This window comes from Ambystoma mexicanum, chromosome 8 (genome assembly GCF_040938575.1).
Source record: "Ambystoma mexicanum isolate Mex_15411 chromosome 8, UKY_AmexF1_1, whole genome shotgun sequence".
NCBI classification, from domain to species: Eukaryota; Metazoa; Chordata; class Amphibia; order Caudata; family Ambystomatidae; genus Ambystoma; species Ambystoma mexicanum.
The window spans coordinates 778884203-778905848 of record NC_090929.1 but is presented as its reverse complement, the minus strand read 5'-3'; the positions used below and the strand labels follow the sequence as shown (position 1 = coordinate 778905848).

Here is a 21646-nt window from a genome sequence, read left to right as displayed (position 1 = left end):
GCATTTCGTGGGAGAATGCATGCACAAATAAGGACTGACCCGGGTCGGCTCAATCTGTGGAAGGTAAAGGGGCAAGATGGCCAAAGGACAGGACAAAGAACCTTGTAGCATGGCCTTTTTGGAGCCAGGCCACCTTTCTGTGCCATTGCAAGAAAGGGTTAAAAAAAAAGGTTAAAAAAAAAGATATGCTGCCACCAGCCCTGTCCAAGGCACATCTGAACTTCTAAAAAATCCTTTTAGGGAATCTAGGTCCTTTAGAAATAAAAGGAAGACCCAAGCGCACTGTACTGTATGGTACATTGTGCACTTGTAACATGCTGCAGAAAAGTTGCAACATTGGAAAAGGCTAAGGGAAACACTCTCCCAGTACTGACTGTCTTTAAGGGCATGTCAGTTTCCCCATAATAAAGTGAGGGAAAAGGCCAGTGGTGTGCAGCTGAAGGCTGTGCTTCACTGGCAAAGTCAACTGCGGCAAAATGTTCGGGGGGGGGGTACACATCTGGAGGGAAAATTATACATAAATGGGAAACTTTCCTAACAAAAGGGACAATAGCCCACCGGAGCATTCCGAAGGGGAGTTTGATCCTGACCTCCTAGTACACCCAAAGTTGGCACATAGGGAGCCTTCCAAAAGAGTGGCAGCCTACTTCGGCAAGCGGCTGAAAACGCTGCTGTCGAAGGTAGCCCGCAGCAAGCTCCGGCGAAGTGTCCCAGGACCCTATTTCTGGACAGGGGGGCAGATACCCCTATGATCTACCCCAAGATGCAGACTTTTATGGCTAAATATGTGAAAGATATTACAAAAGGCATTGACAGGTCCTGGTCTTTGTGCCAGGGTACATTCCTGGATGTTTAGGGGCCTTCACTAAGATTATGGAGATGGCAGAAGAGGCCAAGCGGCTCAAGAATGAGATCGACCCCCAAGTGTTAGTAGGGCGAGCGTAGAGTGGCCTGCTTAGTAGGGAACACATACTGCTCTGGCTGCGGAAAGACAGCGCTCCTTCTTGCTGAAGATAGACCCTAAATTAGGGGAATAGGCATCTTTTGAGGTGGTTGCGTCATAGAAGTAATGCTTCTTCGGAGATACTTTTATTAAAGATGTCACAAAATGTGTGCAGACCTTTGTGGCACTGGACAAAGCACAGGTGTCCTTGAAGAAGGTTTTCGCCTCTAAGGTTTTTGGCTTGGCCGGCAGAGGAAGGGGACCCTCCGCTGGCCGTGCAGGAGGAAGAGCCTCGTACAGGGGATCCTGGTGGACACAGAGTGCAAGGAAACTGAACCCCTTCTTTCACAGCAGAGGAAGAGGCAGGGGCCATGGCTTGGAGAGGCACCAACGAAGGACAAGGAAATAATCCAGGTGAGAGTGCAGACTCCAGCAGAGAGTGCTGGCGGTGTGATTCCTGCAATAGGCAGCAGGTTGGCCATGCACTTGCGAGCATGGCAGGAAATCACTGGGGACGCCTGGGTGCTAAATACAGTTCAGGGCTTCCAGCTAGAGATTTACACAGAACCCAAACAGGCAGAGCTCCCCAGACCATTGGTTCTCTCCAAACAGGAACAACCTCTTATTTATGACAGAGGAAGTCTCAAAGCTTTTTTAAAAAGGGGCCATCAGGCAAGTCAGCGACAGAGTGGAGGGCTTCGTCAGAAATCTCTTTTAGGTACAAAGGAAAGAGAAAATAAGGCATGTCGTAAATCTCCAGGCCCTCAATTATTTCCTTGTCTATCGCCATTCCAAGATGGAGGGCATCCATCTGCTGCGAGACATTCTGCAGGCAGGGGATTGGTTAGGGCCCATAGATCTCAGGGACACGTACCTGGAATTTCCCATGTATGAACCGCACCAGCGTTTCCTGCTATTCATGTGATAAGGACTGAGATGGCAGTTCACCTGCTTCCAGTTTGGACTGTCCTCGGAGCCTTGGTGTTTTACCAAGGTATTAAAAGCCTGTGGTGGTAGAGTTGCGCCAGTGCAGAGTGAGGCTGATATTCTATTTAGATGATATCTGCATCTTGGCGCAAGATGCCAAACTGCTGTAGCAGGTGGCAAATACAACGCAACTGCTGGAGCAGCTGGAGTTTGTCATGAACTGGGAAAAATCCCAAATAACCCCCGCCCAGACAATGACATTTCTGGGGTTTGTCATAGACTCAGTCCAGGGAACACTGAGCCTGCCGTTGTAGAAGATCAATGACATCAGGAAGGAAATCAAGGGCATTCTCATCAAAAGCCATATGTCTTTGAGGGAATTAGCCAGGATAATCGGATGGTTTTGTCCTCCATCCAGGCAATCTTTCCCAGTCCCTTTCACTACCAGGTGCTGAAACGGCCAAAGATTCAGCACCTGCTGCAAGGCCTCTCGTACGAGCATAAAGTCTCCCTGAATCAGGAAGCGAGGACGGAATTGCATTGGTGGGTGCAGCATATGGAGGCCTGGAACAGGAATTTTTGGTTCCCTGCCAGACCTGGTTATTGAATCGGTCGCCAGCTGCATATACCAGGAATTCCAGTCCGCCACCTGGATTGATCACGTGAATCACATCCACAAAAGTGGGATGGATGTTCGTAGCCAGACACCAATCACATCATTTCTCCCAGGCTGCTCTGTAGCACTTGGTAATTTTGGGTGCCTAGGAATCTCCAATGAGGCAGCTCCAGGTACCTCGGAAATCACCCAGGCCACCAATTGTAGGGTCCCTGCGAGTACCAATGGGTGGGGGGAGATCTGACGGATCCCAAAGAATCCCTGGCCAACTGGGTAACAAGATCAGATCATTGCATGACTGATTCAGAAGGTCGGGGAACCAGACTTGACTCCTCCAAGTTGGCATGAAGAGAACCAGTCTCAAACACCCTCTCCTCGCCTGTGCTAAGGTCCTTGCTATCATTGCAATTGACAGGAAGGCGTAAACTGGCATCGGCCCGCATTCCTGAAGGAATGCATTTGGGGTGGCTGCTTCCGGTTCTGGCCTCCAACTGAAGACATTTGTCAGCTGGTGATTGAGCCTGGAAGCAAAAAGGTCTGTCTCGAGGGATGCGTACGAAAGGCGCAAACAATGAGGCCAATGAATGAGAGAGACAGTAGCGCAAATGTATGTGATTGCCATCCCCATGATGGATACCAGTGTCTGTAACATATGTACTTTTGTTTAGGGACCAACAAAAAGCCAACAGGCTTTTGATGGAACAAACAGGATCCGGCTCAGAATGCGCAATCCAGTTGGAGAAGTTGTGCTACGTTGCGCACCAGCAGTTTATATTGTTTGGACTTGACAAGTTTCAGTTCCAGAGCACGAGTCAGCGGCAGAAAGAGGAAGAAGAATGATGTACACAGGCAGTTATGTAGGCAGTTATGTAAGGAGGCATGCCCGGATTGCAGGGCATAATAACGTGGGAACATTCGAGTTTTTAATGTGTAAAGCCTGTCCTTTACAGGAAGCGTTTTATTATAATGGTTAAACTTGTTGGTTCTGACGTCTGTGGTATACAAAGATTTAACAGCGCATCTCAAGTACTCGGTTTATGACAATAGAGAAGCTCTGGAGTTAAATAATTCTTCTAAGTGAAGGCAAATGATTATTTCATCAGGCAAAACCCAAGATTGCTTGCTGCAGAGTAATTGTACAACAGAAAATCCGACCACAGAGCTTGATTTAGTTGTTTACAGTTGGGACAGTTCTGACAAGCAGATCGGGCGATATTGAACATTAGTACCTGGCAAGGGACAAACAGATTGGTACATGCAATCTGATTGGCCCTCGCCGGGGCTTTACCTGACCAGAATCCCTCGAATATCAAAGTTTCTCCATATCCCCGGCGGGAGTGTGTGGCAGCCCCTCAGCCCATGAGGAGGCTCGGAACAGAGTAATCCCCGTCGCGAGCCACCACACGGCTGGAGGCTGCCATCGTCCCCCACCAGGGATTCAGGTAAGTGTTTTGTCCGTCCGTCCTTCCCTCCCCCACCCAAACAATCCCCTCCCTGCCCTCACAACGCCACTTACCTTCTTTTTCAGTCCTTTTTCAGGAGTGAACGTGCTGGGAACACTTCTGTCCCCTGTCCCCAGAGCGTCTGCTCCTGATGGCCACCATGGAAAGAGAAAATGGACTCTGTTTTCCCTTCCCCGGCGGCCATTATTTTTTAAAGTTTTTTTGTTTTTGTTTTCTGTTGCGAAACGCTGCAATACTATTAGTGCCCCAGTCTTGCGGGCTGGGGTACTAATAGCAATAAGCCCTGGTAATGCCCCTGTGGCTCGGGGCTTATTATTTATAGAGATGTAGTTTCTGCAATGCTGATAATGAAGATTTAATGGATTTCTTGTTTTTTTACCCAATATATTCAAAAGTTAGATCTAGAACATTATTCTCTGTTTTAAGAGGCACAAGCTTTTCACAATACCGCTCTACACTGTACTATTGACTCAAGCCAGAAACACTGTTAATAGCTTCAGCTTTTTTTCATATGTATGAAAAGTTTGGCACATTCGGGGCTCCTTTAAAGTATACTAAAATTAACTGTGATGATGGGGTAGAATTTGTTTGGCATGTTGAATGCAAATGGACTAAGAGTTTTATTTCAGATATGCATGTGAGTATTTATTGCATGATTATATGCCTATTTCATTATTTATTTACATTTTCATCCTTTTAACCACTTTAACTATGTAATTATTACTGTTTTATGGATTTTATTTGTATTCCGAATAAAGTTAAATTTGACTTGGAGTAGTGAAGATTACCAGTAAGTAATCAGGGCATTACCTACTCAACAGGTCTTCCTCGTCCAGGACTAAACTATTTTAGGATGTAGCAAGCTCCCCTTGAACTAAGAGGAGCAAAAACCTCAGTAATGGTAATACATGACTACTCCAATAAAACCGACCAGTAGTCATCTACTGGCTCAAGAACCGTCAACAAAAAAGGAACTCCCAGAGAGCTCCTTTATGCCACAAACCGCAATGAGAACAAGACCTGTGGAACAAGCAGGTATGTCTGTCTCAACAACTTTCACCAAGGAAATAAACTTAGTATTGACAAAAGAAACAGCCTGGTTATTGTCTGCCAGAAGGAACACCAAAAAACATGACTTGAAACCAGACGGGAAACACATAGTACGTTAAGATTTCCCACTAGGCTGATAACAAGACAACCGACAACACCAGCAAGCATTACAGCTATAGAGGCCCTGCAGGAAGAGAAAAAAACTCAAACACTTGCAGCTAAATACTGCTCAACACCCCCATCCACAACATGGGACCCCCGCTACAATAAGAACCGCCATGGCCTTTGCCAAAATAGACCATCGTCCCGAAGGCCACAAAGTGGTCCCATCATTCCATTTCCAGAAAAAAGAAATAAACACAAGCTGAGGTGCCCAGCTGGCCATCTACCCGGTGAGACAGTATGCAAGAACAGTAAGCCTTTCCCTGTGACATGTAAACATAGATCACAACACAAGGAGAAGAAATTAACCCTCAATCTATGCAAGAATAAAGGAATGCACCCAGCCAGTCGGCAAAGCTAGACATATGAAACACCCACTGCATCAATCGTTCCATATCCCTACAGAATAAAACCAGATCAAATGAGAAGAGGAGACGTCTAATAGGATATCCAGATATGTATGACTTGAAACTATAATAGCAATAAGAAAATAGAACATTGGAACCAACTCCCCAGTCCGAAGTATACTGCCCTGGGATGCAAAAGACTCAAGCATTCAGAAGAACACTCATGAATGGAAAAAAAGTTGTATCAGAGTTGACTGTATCCTGGATTGCAGGGTGAAAACCAGTAGCCACTAAAACTACAGCAACTTGAATGGCATGGAAGGTAGTGCTTAAATGCCAGCCACATGGTAACAGTAATTTCTTAGTTTGAAAAAGTCCCACACAGGGGGGGCACTGCTGCACAGCGAGCAAGATAGTAGCAACTATCTGCATGCCGCTTTTCCTGACCCTCGATTTGCTGTTAACATAATACAACAATGTAATGTTGGCAGAGACCTCGAAAAAACAACTCTTGATAGCTGAGCTGGGTGCGTAGGTTGCAGAGTGGAGCGCCTGGTGCGAGATGACTTGGCGCAGCACTTGGCACAACTGTTTGGCATGACTCCATCTGGTGACCAAGGCAGCTGGCTCCTAACTGCATGTTCTTCAATTGCTGATATCCCTGGGGACCACTTAACATCTATCTGACACAACTATATCAGACTCCATGATTGGCAGTGAGTCGAGCTGTTTTTGCTGTAGCTGTCCGGTGGCATCCTGATGGGGCGGGCGGCGGCTTTGTCTGCTGCATGGTCCTGGTGTCCTCTTCCCATATGCTGGGGCCACAGCGTCTGCTGGGGAGGAGCGGCTTATCTCACACAACCATAGGATCTGGGCCTGTACTCTGCTGCATCAGAGATGCTGGGCACCATCTACATTTTCAACTGTGGTGATGTCCTTGGGCAAAATTTGCGGCAGTCGCTCTGCAGAACTTCCAGATTTTACTTGGTATCCCCGGACACCATCTTACTGGATGGGTTCTGCTTCATTGCTGAGGCTGACCCAGCGCCGCCCCTTGCTGATACTGTTAGCTATATCGCTTTCGGGGGCTAATCTACATGAGGTGCATCGTTGTCATCAACATCATAAATAAGGAAGGGCCTGTACAATGACAGGTAAACAGGATTACAGTGTTTTTCTTAGTAAGTTGGGGCATTACAATTACTGCAAGCAATAATTTGGCTGTGACTGCCAGGAAGATGCGTATACACATTGTAATTGAAAAAACGAAACTCTGCTTATAGCATTGGAAAATGCATACCAATGTACATGTGAAAAACCTTACTGCACATGGAAGGTGTGACAGAGCATATCCTTTCCTAATTAACCTGTGTGCCTTTGAATCTAACATTTTGGAATTTCTCTACAATAGCATTACTGTTTTTGAATCCTGGGTGTATATCTCGAGAGCACACACTGGATAGCCTCGCCTCATGGTACGGGGGGCTACGTCAGGTGTGCAAGAGGTCAAAGTAAGCATTTGGTACAGTGCACAGTCTGGTAAAGCCTCACCTCCTGGTACAGGGCGCTATGTCAGGTGTGCAAAGGGTCAAAGAAAACATTTGGTACAGTGCACAGTCTGGTAAAGACTCACCTCATGGTACAGGGGGCTACGTTAGGTGTGCAAGAGGTCCAAGAAAACATTTGGTACAGGGAACATTCTGGTAAAGCCTCGCCTCATGGTACAGGGGGCTACATCAAGTGTGCAAAGGGTCAAAGTAACCATTTTGTACAGTGCACAGTCTGGTAAAGACTCACCTCATGGTACAGGGGGCTACGTTAGGTGTGCAAGAGGTCCAAGAAAACATTTGGTACAGGGAACATTCTGGTAAAGCCTTGCCTCACGGTACAGGGGGCTACATCAAGTGTTTAAAGGGTCCAAGAAAACATTTGGTACAGTGCACATTCTGGTAAAGCCTCGCCTCATGGTACAGGGGGCTACATCAAGTGTGCAAAGGGTCAAAGTAACCATTTGGTACAGTGCACAGTCTGGTAAAGACTCACCTCATGGTACAGGGGGCACGTTAGGTGTGCAAGAGGTCCAAGAAAACATTTGGTACAGGACACATTCTGGTAAAGCCTCGCCTCATGGTACAGGGGGCTACATCAAGTGTTTAAAGGGTCCAAGAAAACATTTGGTACAGTGCACATTCTGGTAAAGCCTCGCCTCATGGTACAGGGGGCTACATCAAGTGTGCAAAGGGTCAAAGAAAACATTTGGTACAGTGCACAGTCTGGTAAAGCCTCTCCTCCTGGCACAGGGCGCTATGACAGGTGTGCAAAGGGTCAAAGTAAGCATTTGGCACAGTGCACAGTCTGGTAAAGACTCACCTCATTGTACAGGGGGCTACGTTAGGTGTGCAAGAGGTCCAAGAAAATATTTGGTACAGGGCACATTCTGGTAAAGCCTCACCTCATGGTACAGGGGGCTACATCAAGTGTGCAAAGAGTCAAAGAAAACATTTGGTACAGTGCACAGTCTGGCAAAGACTCACCTCATGGCACAGGGGGCTACGTTAGGTGTGCAAGAGGTCCAAGAAAACATTTGGTACAGAGCAATTTCTGGTAAAGCCTCGCTTCATGGTACAGGGGGCTACATCAGGTGTGCAAAGGGTCAAAGAAAACATTTGGTACAGTGCACAGTCTGGTAAAGCCTCGCTTCATGGTACAGGGGGCTACATCAGGTGTGCAAAGGGTCAAAGAAAACATTTGGTACAGTGCACAGTCTGGTAAAGACTCACCTCATGGTACAGGGGGCACGTTAGGTGTGCAAGAGGTCCAAGAAAACATTTGGTACAGGACACATTCTGGTAAAGCCTCGCTTCATGGTACAGGGGGCTACATCAGGTGTGCAAAGGGTCAAAGAAAACATTTGGTACAGTGCACAGTCTGGTAAAGCCTTGCCTCGTGATACAGGGGGCTACATCAGGTGTGCAAGAGGTCAAAGAAAGCAATTTATGGGATGGCATAGATACTAGTGACAGAGGTGCTGAGGACATAGATAACCCCCCCAATCCCCCCTCCCCCCCACGAGTGGCAGGCTTGTAGAGGACATGTTAGGTTTTACATCGTAGGAACGGAGTAGAATAGCAAAATCGTGTTCAAGTGTAGTAGCATAGAGTAGTACATAATACCGGCTGCAGAGCAGTAAATGGTCACCAGTTTATCATAATGAATAGATGACATGCAAGGTGGACGCTGGGCAAGATTAGCATATACATAGATGGGACAGTTGCATAGTACAAACCTAGTAGTGGTTAGAACAAAGTGTTACTCAGGGGACCATGGGCTGCTTCGGTGAGAGGCAGATATGCATGCGATGGAGGTGCAAAAGCTAGATGCACTGCAGGGCTCGTAGAGAGAATAATCGGCACATTAAAAGTATGCATGCAGAAAAGAAGAGTAGATGCGCGAGGTAGTGAGCGCAAACGTGCGTGAGCAGAGAGTCAAAGTGAAATGCCTGGGAAGGCCATGCTCGATGTGCAGTGGGATATTTCAGACGTGGGATGCGAAATATTAAAGTTACTGAAGTCGCCAGGCAATACGAGCCTTACCTTTCGCCACAGATGCAGGAAGTGCGGTCCATACGAGGAGGCTGGCATGACAACAATCGAGTGTGCTGATGAACGGTGCTGCCCTCGCATAGTGGAGATCGCTTGTTCAGAGCGGTGCAGAGACTTGGCTTGGGTAATGGCTATAGTATAGGTACATTAAGGGGCCTGGAGGTGGAAAGGGAGATGGCCTGTAGTCACTGGCCGTAGTGACAAGGTGCATCCTGGATCCATCGGCGTATGCAAAGACCGGCTGCGAGTGTAGGCCCTGGCCTTATGCAAAGGCCTCACCTGGCGGCTCGTCAGGGCTTTAAGTCGGCTTGTTCATTACAAACCAACTCGTTTGTTACACTCCACTGCCGCTAGCCTTCTAGTAATGTGAAATGTAACCTGGTCAGGTGGGGGGGCTTGTGCGTTCTACCTACTCTGTCAAACTCTGGTATTGCCTTGCCTGTCCAGCTTCGTCCTTTTGGGTAATTAGTTGAGTTTAGGCAGAAGCTGAAAATGTTTTTGTTCCCACACTCATTACTCTGGCTTTGTTTCTGGTTATGTTGCTTCTTTTTGATAACGTTAGCGTCGAGATGCCTTCTCAGGGCAATTGTCTACGCTTTACAATCACCCATTACCATACAATTACAATACCCATCCTAAAACATTTCCTTATTGAGTCTTCCAAATTTGTTGTCTAGCCTATCCACTTGAGTAGAACATGTTGTCTCATCCTAACCGTACACATCATAAGCAAGGAATATGTGGTCCAGGGTGCTACTAGCCAGTAAAATCTGACTATCCAAGATCACCTTGATCAAGGAAGAAAACGCTCCACTGATACCCTCTCCCAACTGTGTCAGAAAACATGCCTGGGTAGACTGTTTGGCTGAGGAGAAATGTTGTTGTTGTCCAGTGCAAGCACATGTTATTTTCCTCTCACCTTGTGACAGCTGTTACATGGCTCAGGTTCAGCTGGAGTTTGTCAATGCCTGGACACTGCTTGGTACATTTTTACATAGGTAAGGAATTTGATGAGGAAGAGAGTTGATGTGGTAATGTTCTCACTAATTAACAGTAATCTTCATTTTTCTGTGTCCTACACTCTTTGTCACAGTTTTGGATTTTCTCCCTCCAATCTTCTGTGTGATGCATCTTTGACACTTGTAGCTCTACTTCGGTATTACTAACAGAATAATTGATTATTGACCACGTGCTTTATATTTATACTTATATATGTTAAGGGCTAGCAGGGTTATTTGTTGTCTGTACCCCTGGTGAAGAATCGGTACCTAATTGGCAGTCCAAAAGGCTAGAAAGTAAGTTAGTGTGCAGACATCTGTGTACAGTTTTAAAATCGGAGATTGAAACTCCAGTAGTTTGAAAGCATGCAATCAGTTGTGAAGTTCATAAAATCATTACAATTCAGTTGAATCTTAGCACAATCTATTATCACTCTTACAGTCAATTTATTCTGGATTCTGTTCCATTCAAATATTCCCTAATGGTGTATTTTTAATTGGGAGGTATGATGGCACATTATTTATAACTGGCGAATGGTCCAAAAGATCTTTTCAGTATGGAACCAATGTTAGTATTTTTCATTATATTAATTTTCATGCCACAAGCAGGGAGACATTTGATTTAAATAGTCAAATAACACCACATCTAATTTGTTTTCTTTTTCAAATTTCTTTTCTAGGTATGCAAAGCGCTTGCACAAAGTTGTACGGCGATTAGTTCCCGACTGCGATGTACGTTTTCTTCTCTCAGAGAGTGGTAGTGGGAAAGGTTCTGCAATGGTTACTGCAGTGGCCTACAGATTGGCAACTCAGCATAAACAAATTGAAGACATTCTAGCACCCTTCCTGCTTACAAAGGACGATCTAACAGATGTAAAACAGAAGATGCTGACAGAATTGGAATATGGATTGAAAAAGGAAACTCATAAGGGAGCTTCAGTAAAAATGCTCCCAACATATGTTTGTGGGACACCAGATGGAACAGGTTGAGTACTGCACTAACAAAGCAATGACTGTGTATTTAGATAAGAGCATGCATAACATTCACTCATTCATTCATGTTTTTATTTCTGTGTCCTGTTCTGTTTTTCACTTCCTCCCTTCGCCCGATCTAAAATGGTCGGCCAGGATATTCATTTACCATTTGCTTTTAACTAAAAGTGGGTGGTGATATATTCCACAATCACAGGCCAATTAAAGGTTAGGATTGGCTCATCTCTGGCATCGTTTGTGTATCACTTATTTACTATTTACTAAGGTACTTGTACACTCCAACTGATTCAAGTAGGGAAAGGTGGCAAAATACTCATGTAAAACAAGAAGCAAGGATGGTCTAAAACTGTGTGGTTATCTGGGGAGAAGGGCTGGAGCGTGCCACAACCGAAATGGCATCCTAAGTGTGAAGCCACCCACGTGACCAGAAAATCCTTTTACAATACTCTGTGTGAGGCAAATTAAAGGTTGCTGCAGCCGCGACAATGCATCTTGGGAGCTAAGGAGGGAGCAGAGGCGTATCAACCTTCAGGGAAAGTGGATTGCTCCTCGCTTACAAGACTGGTCTAGGCAACCCGAAGATGTGCAGTAACATTCGCTGGGCAGGGGTCACACTGTCTGCACATTGTGCCAGAGGATTCCATCTGGCAGAAAATCCAGAGCAGAGGAGAGTGACTTATTTTTTAAAATTTTATTTTTGTATGTTATTGTTTAAAGCGCAGACCAAGGTCGAGAGCAGTGGAGCGCTGTACAGAGTGTGGGTAGCCTGCATTTGGGCTGGCATCTTTTAACAGTAGCGCAGTACTATGAGGTCTGTGCGCCGGTGTGTGTATCCATTGGAATTAGTCCTTGGTCAGGTGTTGTTGAAAGAGCCATGTTTTGAGAGATTTGCGAAATTGGAGAATTGTGGGGGCATTCCGAGGCAACACCAGGATCCAGTTCCAGAGGCTGGGTGCATGACAAGAGAAGGATTGTTTGCGTGTCCTCTCCTTGAGGACGAGTTGTGATTCAAGCAGGTTGGTCGATTTGCGGTGCGAGGAGCATGTGCCACCAGATATGTGGAGATTAGCCACCAGATAAGCTGGTATGCTACTTATGACTGCTTTGCAGCTGATGCATGTAGTCTTGATAAGTATCCTGACTTGGAGTGGAAACCTATGTAGTTCGCATAGGATGGGTGTAATTCAGTAAAATGTCTGTGCTCACATAATAAGACATGCTGCAGCATGGTGGACTGCTTTTAAGGGAGCCAAGTGAGCAGCTGGGAAGCCTGTCAGGAGAGCATTTCCCCCATCAATCTACAAGACCTCAAGAGCCTGCACTATGGTGTGGAAGTTCTGAGGCGGGATGAAGAGTTTGATTTTTCTGAGGGTAATGATTCTGAGGCAGGCTATTTGGGCCTTCTAGGCTGTGTTTCTGGAAGGAGAGATTGCTGTCGATGGTGAAGCTTAAGGATGTTGCTGAATCTGAGAGTTGTGGATCAAATCCTTATAGGTGCATATCATTGAGCCATTGTTGGACAAGTTATTTTTTAGCAGGTGGACTGATGAGGATGAATTCAATCTTCTATGGGTTTAGTTTGAGGTAGGCAGTCGACATCCAGGATTAGATGATGGCTAGGTAATCACAGAGACGAATGATATATCCTGTGCGCTATTTACTCTCATGTACAACTGAGTGTTGTCTGCGTATTGGTGGATGGCTATATTGGGATCTTTGAGGAGGGTGCCCAGAGGCTCCATGTAAAGGTTAAAAAGGATTGGTGAGAGGATGGAGCCTTGGAGGACTCTGCAGGAGACCTGGAGTCAGTTAAAATTCAGCCTGGTGTCTGGCTGATAGGTAGGAGGTAAATCAGTTCAGGACAGTGTAAGGGAATCCCATCCTGTCAGCAAGGAGGGAGAGAAGAAGGCGGTGGTAGACGGTGTCGAATGCAGCCGAGAGGTCAAGGAGGACGAAGAGGCATGTGTCGCCCCACTATCCATAATTTGGAGATCATCTTCCACCACCTGGATGGTTGCTTTCTCTATGCTACACTTTGGGCAGAACCTTGACTGATAATCCTTTAGGAGGTGGAGTTGTTCGATTCTGGCAAGTAGTTGTGTAGCAACTACTTTTTTCCAAGATTTTGCCAATAAACAGGTGTTTGCAATGGGCCTGTAGATGGCCAGGTTTTCTGGATCTAGGGTTGACTTATTCAAAAGAGGCCGTAGGAGACCAGTCTTGAGGGTGTCTGGGTATTACCCTTCTGCGAGGGAGGCATTGATGATGCTGAAGAGCACAGAAATTTCATGGCAGACTATGGCACCATAGCTGCCCCTCTGACTGCTCTCACTACTCCAAAGAAGCCTAGGAAGGTCTCTTGGTCTGAGGAGTGTGAGAAGGCCTTCAATGGCTTAAAAGACTCCCTGTGACAGGCCCCTATTCTCAGGGCCCCTTATTTCAAATATGCTTTTATTGTCAGACAGATGCCTCTGACACTGGGATAGGTGCTGTACTATCATAGATAGAAGAGAAAGACAAGTAACACCACATTGGATTAATTAGTCACCAGCTTAAGGACAGAGAGCTCAGGTGGTCCACAGTAGAGAAAGAATGTTTCTCGGTTGTGTGGGCCCTAAGGAAGCTGAGGCCCTACTTCTATGGCACTCACTTCACTGTGCAAACTGATCATAATCCATTAAAGGGGCTATTGAACATGAAGGCAGAGAATCCAAAGTTGCTCAGGTGGTCCATAAGCCTGCAATGGTTTGACTTCACTATTGAGCACAGGCCATGTGTCCAACATAGCAATGCTGATGGGTTGTCCAGAATGTTTAACTGACTCCAACATGAGCCCTATCCAGGGGTGGATTAGTTCCCGCTGGCCTTAGTATGGGAGGGGCGAGTGTTAGGAACGATTTCATTTATGTGCAATTTTCCCTCCATGTATGGACCCCCAAACATTTTGCTTTTGTTTGGCTTTCCTATCCTGACTTTTTCCAGTGGAGCCCAGCCTTCAGCTAAATTGGCTTGAGCTTTTGCTTACATGTTATGGGGGAAATTACACACCCTTCAGACTGTCAGTACTGGGAAACTATGTTTCCCTTAGTGTTTGACTATGGTGCCATTTCTTGGTAACTTTTTAACAGTGTACAATGTACGTTCCAGTACTGTGCGCTGGGGTCCCTTTTTGTTTTATGACCCTACACATCCTCGAAGGATTTTTAGGTGATTGTACGAGTGTGCCTGGGACAAACTAATGGCAGCAGTAATGTTTTACTTCTTTTTACTGAGGCAAACCAAGTTTACCTTGTTTGTCTCAAGACTGGGGCCAGGTCTGAAAATGGCCAAGCCACAAAGTCTTTTGTTCTGTCCCATGGCCATTTTGTCCCTTCCCTTCACCAAGGTCGAGTAACCCGGGGTTTCCTTATTTGGGCATGCAGCCTCCTTGGAAAACCAATCTCTTTCGCAGGCTTCTGCCTGTCACGTGGGTGTGCCCAGGAAGCAGGCTGGGACTGTCTGGTCCCAATCCACACTACTGGTGCCAGGATGTCTGGAGTGCCTGAATGACTGAGACCACCATGGATCATGATTGGTCCACGTCTGGGATGCCTGCAAGAGAGCAGATCTTCATTGAAAGTCCTCCATTTTGGTGCAAAGCTAATCTTGGATAGATCAAGAAGGCCTGCCAAGGCACTTCACCCCTTCGGAGTAGTGGGAACTACTCTCAGCGCCCTCTGCTTACCCACCGAATGAGTACCTTCGGAAGTGTTCCTCGGCCAGCCAGTGAACTGTCCAGCTCTAACTCAGGGTAACCTGCAGCACCACCACTGTCTCAAGTGCAAGCCTGAGACTTGGGACATTGCTTGCTTGTGGTCCTGTGCATTCTACCGCCAAATTCTGGGTCCCGAATTAGGAGAGTGTGTAACGCTGCCCGTATCCACAATTCCTGTATCGTACCTGGTGGTGACGGTCGCTATAGATCCCTTGCTGTTCTGCCCTCCTGTGTCCTGAAGCCTGTTGCACTAGAATTTTCTTCATACCTCCATCGGAAGCTGAGAAAAGGCAACTGTCCCGTCACGGATGATCGTTCTCCACTACAACGCTGAGAGCCGGAGCGCCACAAAACTGCAGGACTCAAACCTACTAGTGACCTTGACTAAACTGACAAAGTTTGGTCCAGTCTGTGCCAAGGGTCGGTGAGTACTTGCATCACTTACCGGTGGCCCTCTGGCACAACCGATCCCTTTTAACCACAAGTATCCCTTGAAGGTATTCAAACTTGGCTTCGTTAGTCTCCGCTCCCTAGCTATTCTTGCCATTTGAACACTGCTTTGCCACCAAGGGCAGGGCCTACTCGAATAGTGGGAACCAATTTTTCATTGCCTCAAGACCCTTCCTGACTTGCTACAGCCCTCCCAAGAAGACCTGCTTTTTGTTTCATCTGCGAGATTGTGCGTTTTTATGCACAACTGTACTGTTGAGCACAAGGCTTCCCTCTTCTTACGGCTGAACACGAAAGTTAGGGAACTAACTCTGAAGAATTGCCTAATGCTGTTTATGTGTTTACTTAACCCTATTTTTACAGGTTGTGGCTGTGTTTTTCCACTGTATAGAATTAGGAAAGGTAATGCATATATATTGTATAGTTTAAGGATTTGTGTGACAACTGTTTTATCATTGCTAAAGTTACTTGTGTCTATTTGGTCCGGCTGACAATAAATGTATAGATATTTTTTATATACACTTGTCTAAGAGTAATTTGTGGTTTGTTGCTGTGTGTGCTCATTGTGGGATTCCGATCACTCTCATCCCTCCTGAGTCTTGACCACCTGCCAAGCTACCTAGATTGGTCTGGCTTGTCCAGAAGGATCCCCTGTTTCACTAAACCGAGGGCGACCTCCTAAACTTCTGCCCACCAGGTCAGAGTTTAGCATTCCATCTTAACGATATCGCTGTATACGGATGATTTAATCCTGTTTATCTTGGACCCAGCAGTGAACCTAGCGCCGGTTGTGAGGGATATTTTGTTTTTGGGTAGTTTCTCACAGCTTAATATTAACCCTTCCAAATTGAAGCTGTTTCTCCTGACCAATCGGACTGAGAGGTTTGAAGAGGATTTTGACTTCCAGTGGCAGTGCATCCTGATGACACTCAGTACCTTGGGGTGATGGTGGCTAGCTCACGTGAAGTGCTTTATCAAAAGAACTATGGGAAAAAGATGGTACTAACCGAGGCACTTCTTAGGAGGTGGACGAACCTGCCTCTGTACCTCTTTGGTCGAATATCAGTAATTAAAATGGTGATACTGCCAACATTTCTTTGTTCATTCCACTTCTTTAAATCTTTAAATCTTTGAAATTCGTTTTAACACATTTCTCCAGCATGGGGTCTGGCATGGATTCAGATGCTCATGAATATTTCCCGTCGTCAGGCTGGGAATCCTCGGTAAAGAAAAAATCAGTATCAGTTTCGTTTCTGATCTGTCTTTCTTAGTAGTAACCAATCACTGGTCTCTGGGTCATACTGCCCCCAGTCAATGACTGCCCTCTCCCTAAGCCCCTCCCATGGCAGCCATCTTCAGATTTTTACTGCTCTCAAGCTTTTACTGCGTTTTGTGATTTTTTCAAGGAGTTTTACATCTTTTTTCGGTCAATCGAGACTCAAGCTCCACCGTTTCTACTTCCGATCAACGGGGACCCATTTCGGAACCTTCTATGCCCCTCAAGGGCGAAGTTTTCATCGAGTACGCTTCTTGGAGGTTTCCAGAAGATCTGAGGCCTACCTCATGGACATGGCCCAGGACAAGGGAAGCTCGACGCCCGGATCCAAGCTGTTCAGGAACTGCCCTGGATGCAGATTACAGAATGTTTTCAAGGAGGATGAGATGTCTCTACTGCCTTCCTGAAGACAAAACGCATGTGGAAAAGGACTGAGCGTTTTGCAAGAACTTATCGGAACTGACCATGAGGGATCGTCGGATCCGCCTCACCAGCAGGCTGTAGAATGGCCCAGCAGGTGAGAAGAGGAAGAAGTCCGAGCGGTCTTCTAAGTCCTCTGAGGGCGCCCCGGCGACAGGGGCCCAACAGAAGGCAAAGCACCGCGAGTCTGCGGGCACTGTGAGCGCCGAAGGGTCGGGCTCTTCGGCTGCCAGGCAGGGTGCACCTTCACCAGCGCCATCAACCATGAGTCAACACTCGGGGAAGATAAAATCCGAGAACCCGGGTAAGCTTCTGGAGAGGCCCCAGTCAATCTCAAAGGGATCAGCCGATGGGGAGCGAGGCGGTGACCCTCCCCCCAAGGTGAAGGCCCCAAGCACGCCCAAGGTGGGGAGGGCCTTGATTCACCCAGCTAAGGCCTCTATCGAGGGAGTCGCACGAAGACCCTGGTGAAGCCTGTGGAGGCTACACCAGTGGAGGCAACCTCAGGGCCCAGAGTTTCCCTGCCACCGCGGAGGGAATCCTCTTTCCAACCCATCGACAAGACCCCCGTGAAGACCCCGGTGGAAAAAGAGGGGGGCGGTGGCCATTACGGACACGGATACAGCCTCTGAGGAGGAGCTGGTTGAAGCCGTTAAGGGCCTCAGCAAGAGGTCCGAGAAAGTCCTATCCCACGGGAAGGATCCCGAGGAGGTGGAAGAAGAGAGCGACGGCGGTGACGAAGAGGCCCCAGTGGAGGAGCAGTCATCTCGCCCGTCGCAACTAGTGCTCCAGCCTCAGGATAACTTGGCGGCCATTTTGATGGCAATCCAAACCTTATGCACGGAGATACGGACAAGGTTGCCTCTAACCCCGACGGACGACCCGGCAGAACCGGGCCCATCGGGAAGCCCTCCTAGCAAACGGAGGAGAATTCATCCCCCCGCCCTTCCAGCCCTCACGTCCCGGTAAACCCTCATCTCCCTCCCCTGATCCCAGGGAGGACACAGGGACAGATACGGCGACGACAGGGACGGATGACGACGGTGGTGACGACGGGATGGACCTTCCTTCACCACCCTCTCCCCCCCGGGCTTCCCTGCCTGATGAAATTGGCTACTTCCACACCATGATTGCCAGGGCATCCAAGCTCTTCCAGCTCTGCCCTGAGGAACAGAAGAAGGAAGGCTTCCTCTATCAACGGCGAGAGGCCAAGAGAAAGACGGTCCTCGCGGTACCGTTGCACGATGATATCTGGGACGAGGGACTTGCGCTCCTGAAGAACCCGTCCACGACGCCTGCCAAGAGGGATCGGTATGAGAAGAAGTACCGGGTTCCCGATGCCGCCCCCTTGTGCCTCAGGGCTCAGCCGACACCGGATTCGGTCGTCTTAGCAGCGGCCAAGAAGAAAGCGGCGAGGGCGATGGCTTCGACTTCTACTTCCCCACCCGACGGCGAGGGAAAAAAACTGGATGCCACTCATCTCGTCGGCGGCGACGACAATTAAGGCGGCCAACGCCCTAGCGATTGTGGCCGGCTACGACAGGGAGTTGTGGCACAAGATCGCTCCACTGTTGGACTTCCTACTGGACGACAAGAGGGCAGAGGCCCTGGAGATTCTGCAGGAAGGTGAGGTGGCGTCGGACCACGCCATAATGGTGGCCACAGACATTGCCGACACCGGGTTCCGCCAGTTAGGCAACAGTGTTTGCCTCCGATGGCGGGGTTGGCTCAAGGCAACAGACTTCCGTCAGGACGTGCAAACCAGAGTGTTGGACATGCCCTTCGACGGGAACACCTGTTTGGGAAAACAGTGGATGAGTCACTTCAGGCCATTAAGGCCGACTCGGAGACGGCTCGGGCCCTAGGAGTTCTACAACAGCGACGACCGCCCTTTCGGAACTCTGGAGGCAGACAGGGTGCCTCCAAAGGATCCGGCGGCGGCTCCTCTACGTACCGCCAGGCGGCCCTCTCCTCATCGCAGGAGGCCTACAGGGGACGCGTCAAGCCAGGAGGATATCGTCGCTGTCAACAAGGAGGCCAAGTCGGCAAGGCCGCCGCCAAGCAGGACTGAACCGGCCATAGCGTCGGTCCCCCACCAAAGCACCCCGGTGGGAGGCCGGCTGGCGAATTTCGTCAGCGTGTGGGAGTCCATCTCCACCGACCGTTGGGTGCTGGAGGCTCTGGCCCACGGGCACACACTCAAATTTCGAAAGAAGTGCCCCCGCATTCCTCCCGTGGCCAGGAAGGAAAGTCACGTCCCTCAACTGCTGTTAGAATTAAAGTCGATGCTCAGGAAAGGTGCCATTGAGCTCGTCCCCAAGAGGCTCCGGGGCTCCGGAGTGTACTCAAGATACTTCCTTGTCAGAAAGAAGACAGGCAGATGGCACCCCATCCTGGACCTACATCGGTTAAACAAATACATCAAGGCCCAGAAGTTCAGGATGGTCACCCTCCAGCACGTTCTGGACAGCTGGAGAAAAATGACTTTCTGTCGTCGCTGGACTTGGAGGATGCTTACTTCCACATCCCCATTCTAAAAAGTCACCGAAAGTTTCTCAGATTCGTAGTCCAAGGATGGCACTACCAACTCAAAGCCCTACCATTCGGATTGAAGTCGGCACCCAGGGTATTTACCAAGTGCCTAGCACCAGTGGCGGCGCGGCTGCGCCTGCAGGGGATCCACGTTTACCCCTACCTGGATGATTGGCTCATCCATATAAGGACAAGAGAACCTGCCGTCGAACACACAGCGCAGACCGTCCAACTGCTCACGGACCTTGGTTTCTCCATCAACTACTCATAATCCCGCCTGGTTCCGTCGCAGGTCGCACTGTTTCTGGGAGCCAAGCTCGATACAGTGGCACGATTGGCTTCTCCGTCGGAGGAGAGGACGAAGGCCATCTTGGGCAAGGTGCAGCGCCTGCTGGCCCCAGATGTGGCCAGGGTGAGATCCATCAAGTCCCTGCTCGGCATGATGTCCTCATGCATCTACCTGGTGCGCCTGTGCAGGCTTCAAATGCGCCCTCTACAAGAGTTCCTCGACGCTCGCTGGATACAAGCGACAGGCAGCTTCGAAGACAGGATCCCGCTCGACGAGGCCTTCCGTCAAGCAATTCGGTGGTGGGGCACCCGCGCACACCTTGTGGCGGGCACAGACTTTCAGACCCCGGCACATCAGGACACAGTGACGACAGACACCTCCATTGAGGGATGGGGCGCGCACACCGGAGTTCTCCACGCAAGAGGCCTTTGTCTCCCGGAGGAGAGGTCCCTCCACATCAACATCATGGAGCCCCGAGCGTGTTTTGGGCACTCAAGTCGTTCCTTCCGTCCCTCAAGAGCAAGGTGGTGCGGGTCTTCACCGACAACACCACCACGATGTTCTACATCCAGAAGCAGGGAGGCACCAGATCCCTAGCCCTATCCAAGGTGGCCCAGGATCTGTGGCACTGGGCCGTCGCCCAGGGGATGTTTCTGGTTCCCTTCCACCTGGCAGGAATAAAGAACACCATCGCTGACTCACTCAGCAGGGAGCTGCGCTCGTGCCACGAGTGGGAGCTGCATCAGGATCAAGTGGATCGACTCTTTCAAAGATGGGGCAAACCCCAGATTGACCTGTCCATGATGGCAATGAATTCCAAGTGTCAGAGGTTCGCCAGCAGGTTTCCCTAGCCGAGGAGCATGGGCGATGCTTACTCGTTCCCCTGGGATGGCCTGTTCCTGTATGCGTTCCCTCTGTTGCCGTTGCTTCTGCGACTCGGCAACCAACTCATGAGGTCCCGGTTCAGGATGATCCTCGTCGCACTGGCGTGGCTGAGGCAGATCTGGTTCCCGGACCTTCTGGACTTGTCGGCGTCCGCCCCAGTCAAACTGCCAACGGACGCGGATCTTCTCTCCAGAGAAGGAGACGCCATCCTCCATCATGACCGGGGGTCGCTGAACTTGCAGGCCTGGCTCCTGCAGCACTAGAGTTTGGAGGTACGATATCCCGGCGGACTGCAGGGCAGTGCTTGCAAAGGCCAGGGCGCCCTCGACTCTAAAGTGCTATGGACATAAGTGGAAGAGGTTCTCTGTCTGGTGCTGTGCACAGAAGATTAACCCTTTGCAGACCGCGGCCCCCCAGGTGCTGCCATACCTGTTGTCGCTGGCCAAGGCGGGGCTGGCGCACACCTCCATCAAAATACACTTAGCGGTGATCTCCCGCTACACCAGAACTCCAGGACGATCATCTCTGTGGTCTCATTGCCTAGTGAAGGAGTTCTTGAAAGGACTGTTCCGTTCATTCCCGCTGGTGAAGGCACCAGCCCCGGTGTGGGAACTCAATGTGGTGCTGAGCAGGCTCATGGGACCGCCATTCGAACCTCTGCATTCAGCGCCTTTGAAGTTCCTGTCGTGGAAGACAGCGTTTCTCGTGGCAATCACCTCAGCACAACGAGTGGGAGAGATCCAGGCCCTTTCTTGTAAACCTCCATATCTGACCTTCCACGAGGCGAGGGTAGTGCTGAGGACGCACCCCTCCTTCATGCCCAAGGTGCCGTCGGACTTCCATCTCAACGAGCCCTTGGTGTTACCTGTGTTCTTCCCGTCGCCTTCGTCTCCGGCCGAGAGGACTTTGCACTCGCTGGATGTAGCTAGAGCTCTGAAG

At 48.9% G+C, this 21646-nt stretch overlaps 1 protein-coding gene across 1 annotated transcript in view; it reads left to right on the top strand.

Annotated features, from left to right (window-relative positions):
• The window catches only part of LOC138472439 (hexokinase HKDC1-like), a 1340644-nt gene that overhangs the window by 911217 nt on the left and 407781 nt on the right, over window positions 1-21646 (top strand). Inside the window, exon 10 of the mRNA XM_069610606.1 lies at window positions 10789-11093. Within this exon, the coding sequence (XP_069466707.1) occupies window positions 10789-11093 (305 nt within the window). The remainder of the gene's footprint in view (window positions 1-10788; window positions 11094-21646) is intronic.